This window comes from Dipodomys ordii, unplaced genomic scaffold (genome assembly GCF_000151885.1).
Source record: "Dipodomys ordii isolate 6190 unplaced genomic scaffold, Dord_2.0 Scaffold31, whole genome shotgun sequence".
NCBI lineage: Eukaryota > Metazoa > Chordata > Mammalia > Rodentia > Heteromyidae > Dipodomys > Dipodomys ordii.
Genome location: NW_012267247.1, coordinates 8,985,221 through 8,988,494, shown reverse-complemented (window position 1 = coordinate 8,988,494; position 3,274 = coordinate 8,985,221). Strand labels below are relative to the sequence as shown.

Sequence of the window (3,274 nt, the reverse complement as noted above, 5' to 3'; positions counted from 1 at the left end):
AAAAGCTGGAAGTGGCACTGTGGCTCAAGTGGTAGAGCACTAGCCTTGAGCTGAAGAGCTGAGGGACAGCGCCCAGGCCCAGAGTTCAAGCCCCACAACTGGACCCCCCCAAAAAAAAGCAAACAAACAAGAATAAGGAGCATGGCTTAAGTTGATGCTGAAATCCATAGATCCTCAGTACTGAGAACTGTACCAGGATGAAGGCAGGGGAACCATCTACACTTCAATTACTTGGTCCAAATCTCCCACCTATAGCCCCCAGAACTGTTGGACTCCTCTAAGGGTACCAACCTTGACCTAGATAGCCTAGGGGCTATCTAGGGGCTATGATACAAAAACAGCCAAGGTCTTGAGATCCCTGTAGAATCTACAAAAAAAAAAAAAAAAAGACCTCTGTTCCGTATTAAGAATCTGACTGTCTTGGTGTCTCACACCTATAATCCTAGCTACTCAGGAGGCTGAGATCTGAGAATCACAGTTCAAAACCAGCCTGGGCAGGAAAGCCCATGAGACTTTTATCTCCAATAAACCACCAGAAAACCGGAAGTGGCGCTGTGGCTCAAGTGATAAGAGTGCTAGCCTTGAGCTGAAGAGCTGAGGCAAAGCACCAAGGCCCAGTGTTCAAGCCCCATGACCAAAAAAAAAAAAAAAGGATCTGACTGGGGTCAGGTACACACTGGTAGGTAGACAGGCTCCCAGTTCTCAGCTCCTTGATAATTTTAGGGTGACAATCTGGAGACTCCAAAGTAGTACTTGGATGACTGATCAGAAGAGGAATGGTTTAGGAGACTAATGATATTCAGAAGCCTTAGATTTGATAACCCAGAGGGCTAAAGGAAGGTGTAGGCAAGGTTTTGGTGTTCACTTTGATAGTCATGAAAGATCCTGCTCCACACAGCAAACTGCTATATCCCAGCAAGCAATGAGGATAACACTTCAAACTCTTTCCTCTTCTCTAGAAATTAAACTATGGATGGATGGAGGCATGCCTCAGTGGTAGAACACCAGCATAGCAAGCTCAAAGTTCTAAGTTCAATCCCCAGTATTTGCACCCCTCCACCTTCAGCCCAAAGAACTAGGGAAAGTTAAGTATGGTGATGCACACCTTTTTTTTTTTTTTTGGGTCTGGTCATGGGGCCTGAACTCTGGGCATGGGCACTGTCCCTCAGCTCTTCAGCTCAAGGCTAGCACTCTACCACCTGAGCCACAGCACCAGTTCTGGCTTTTTTTCTTTTTGCTTATGTGGTGCTGAGGAATCGAACTCAGGGCCTCATGCATGCAAAACAAGCGCTCTACCACTGAGTCACCTTCCCAGCCCCTGATGCACACCTTTAATCCCAGTGCTTAAGAGGATGAGGCAGGAAGATCAATTTAAGGACAGTTTTTTTGGGTTTTTTTGTTTTTGTTTTTTTGGTGGGTCATGGGGTCTGAACTCTGGGCCTGGGCACTGTCCCTCAGCTCTTCAGCTCAAGGCTAGTGCTGTAGCTCTTAAGCCAAATACTACTTCCAGCTTTTTTCTGCTTATGTATTGCTGAGGAATGGAACCCAGGGCCTCACGCATGCAGGGCAAGCACTTTACCACTGAGCCACCTTCCCAGCCCATCAAGGACAATTTTGGCATATAGCAAGCCACTGTCAGAAACACCAAAATCGATCAATCAATAATAAACTACAGAGAACTTCCTTGAGGCAATTGTGGCATTTTTTCTTACTGGGGAAAAAAAAAATAGGGTCAAATGGCCTATAAACACAATCAAGCATGTTTCAACATCATTTGCCAGATGGTACACACACATACACACAGCCTCCCATAGCCTTCCCTTCAAAGCTTTCATAGCCCTCCCTGACCCAGCAGGCACAAGGCAGAAGGCATAGGAGCTGGCCCACCTTTACAGTGTCGGTGTAGGACGTCCAGGGCTGCGATGAGGAACTCATGTGCATCCTGCTGCTCATAACCCGCCAGGTGCCGTGCATGGGTCCACACCAAGTGCAGCAGCTTATATGGAATGTGAGGGGACCGGTGCCCCGAGTAAAACTGTTCAGAGAAAAGGAAAAGGGAAAAACTAGTGGGACCATGAGCTAAACTGGAGCACACACACAAAAAACTATCAGCTGCCAAGAGTGGGTAATGGCTAGTTTGACAAAATGGATTCTCTATTTTCTTTCTTCTCCTTTTTTTTTTGATATTGGTATGAAGCTTGAACTCAGAGCACTAAGCTCTCAGCTTTTTTGCTAAAAAGATTGGTACTTTACCACTTGAGCCACATTTCTACTTTTTTGCTGGTTAATTGGAGATAAGAGTAAGATTTTCCTGCTCCAAGCTGGTTCCAAACAGTGATTCTCAGGTCTCAGCCTCCTGAGTAATTAGGAGCTGCAAGCCACAGGCTTCTTTCTTCTTTTGTAAACTGTATTTTCATCTGTATTTACTGGACTTGGAGTTTATATGGGAATTTCTCCCTTTCCGTCATTTAGTTTCCACAGATAAGCCCCATAATTATGACTTGCTCATATAAGAAGCAACTCAAAGTAACTCAACATTGGCTTAGGGATTATACCAGCCAAACTCTCTCAGGCCATGTCTAGCAGCACATTTGTACTGGGATCAGCTACAGGAGCACTACTAAACATTGTCCCTGGACCACATAGGACACAGCTGGCTCCAGGGCTCACAGCCAAAGCAAGGCGATCAAGCTTGTCCATTAACTGCGTTGATACCAGACCTAGTCAATCATCTCCAGTCCCATTTCCCACCCAGGTAAGAACTCAGAAGGCTCCTGCCTGTTCAGCCACAAAAGCAGGAGCATATAAGATGGGTGGATATGAACAGTTCAAATTTTACTATTTGAGCCAGCATTAACTTTCCTTGGAACAGACACACCAGATGCCTTTCTTAAAAACAGACCCTAAACTCTAAATGAAAAATCCTAAAAGTAATCACAGAAACAAAATGATATGACAACCAATACACTGTATTATTAATATAGCTAGAAATGGAGCTCAGTGATAAACAGTACTTAGCATGCTGGCCCTGGATTCAAGCAACAGTTCACAAATCAAATCATGAAATTAGCTTTGTTCTTTCAGGTTCCAAAAGGGTTTATACACTTGGGACTAGTTCACTTGGCAGCCAGCTTCTTACAAAACAGCATGAGAAGCCGGGCGCTGGTGGCTCACGCCTGTAATCCTAACTACTCAGGAGGCTGAGATCTGAGGATCGCAGTTCAAAGCCAGCCCGGGCAGGAGAGACCGTGAGACTCCTATCTCCAATAAACCA

At 45.3% G+C, this 3,274-nt stretch overlaps 1 protein-coding gene across 1 annotated transcript in view; it reads right to left on the bottom strand.

The window, feature by feature from the left end:
* Usp22 (ubiquitin specific peptidase 22) overlaps positions 1 to 3,274 on the bottom strand; it is a 44,587-nt gene that overhangs the window by 22,857 nt on the left and 18,456 nt on the right. The window contains exon 6 of the mRNA XM_013016336.1: positions 1,888 to 2,035. Within this exon, the coding sequence (XP_012871790.1) occupies positions 1,888 to 2,035 (148 nt within the window). The remainder of the gene's footprint in view (positions 1 to 1,887; positions 2,036 to 3,274) is intronic.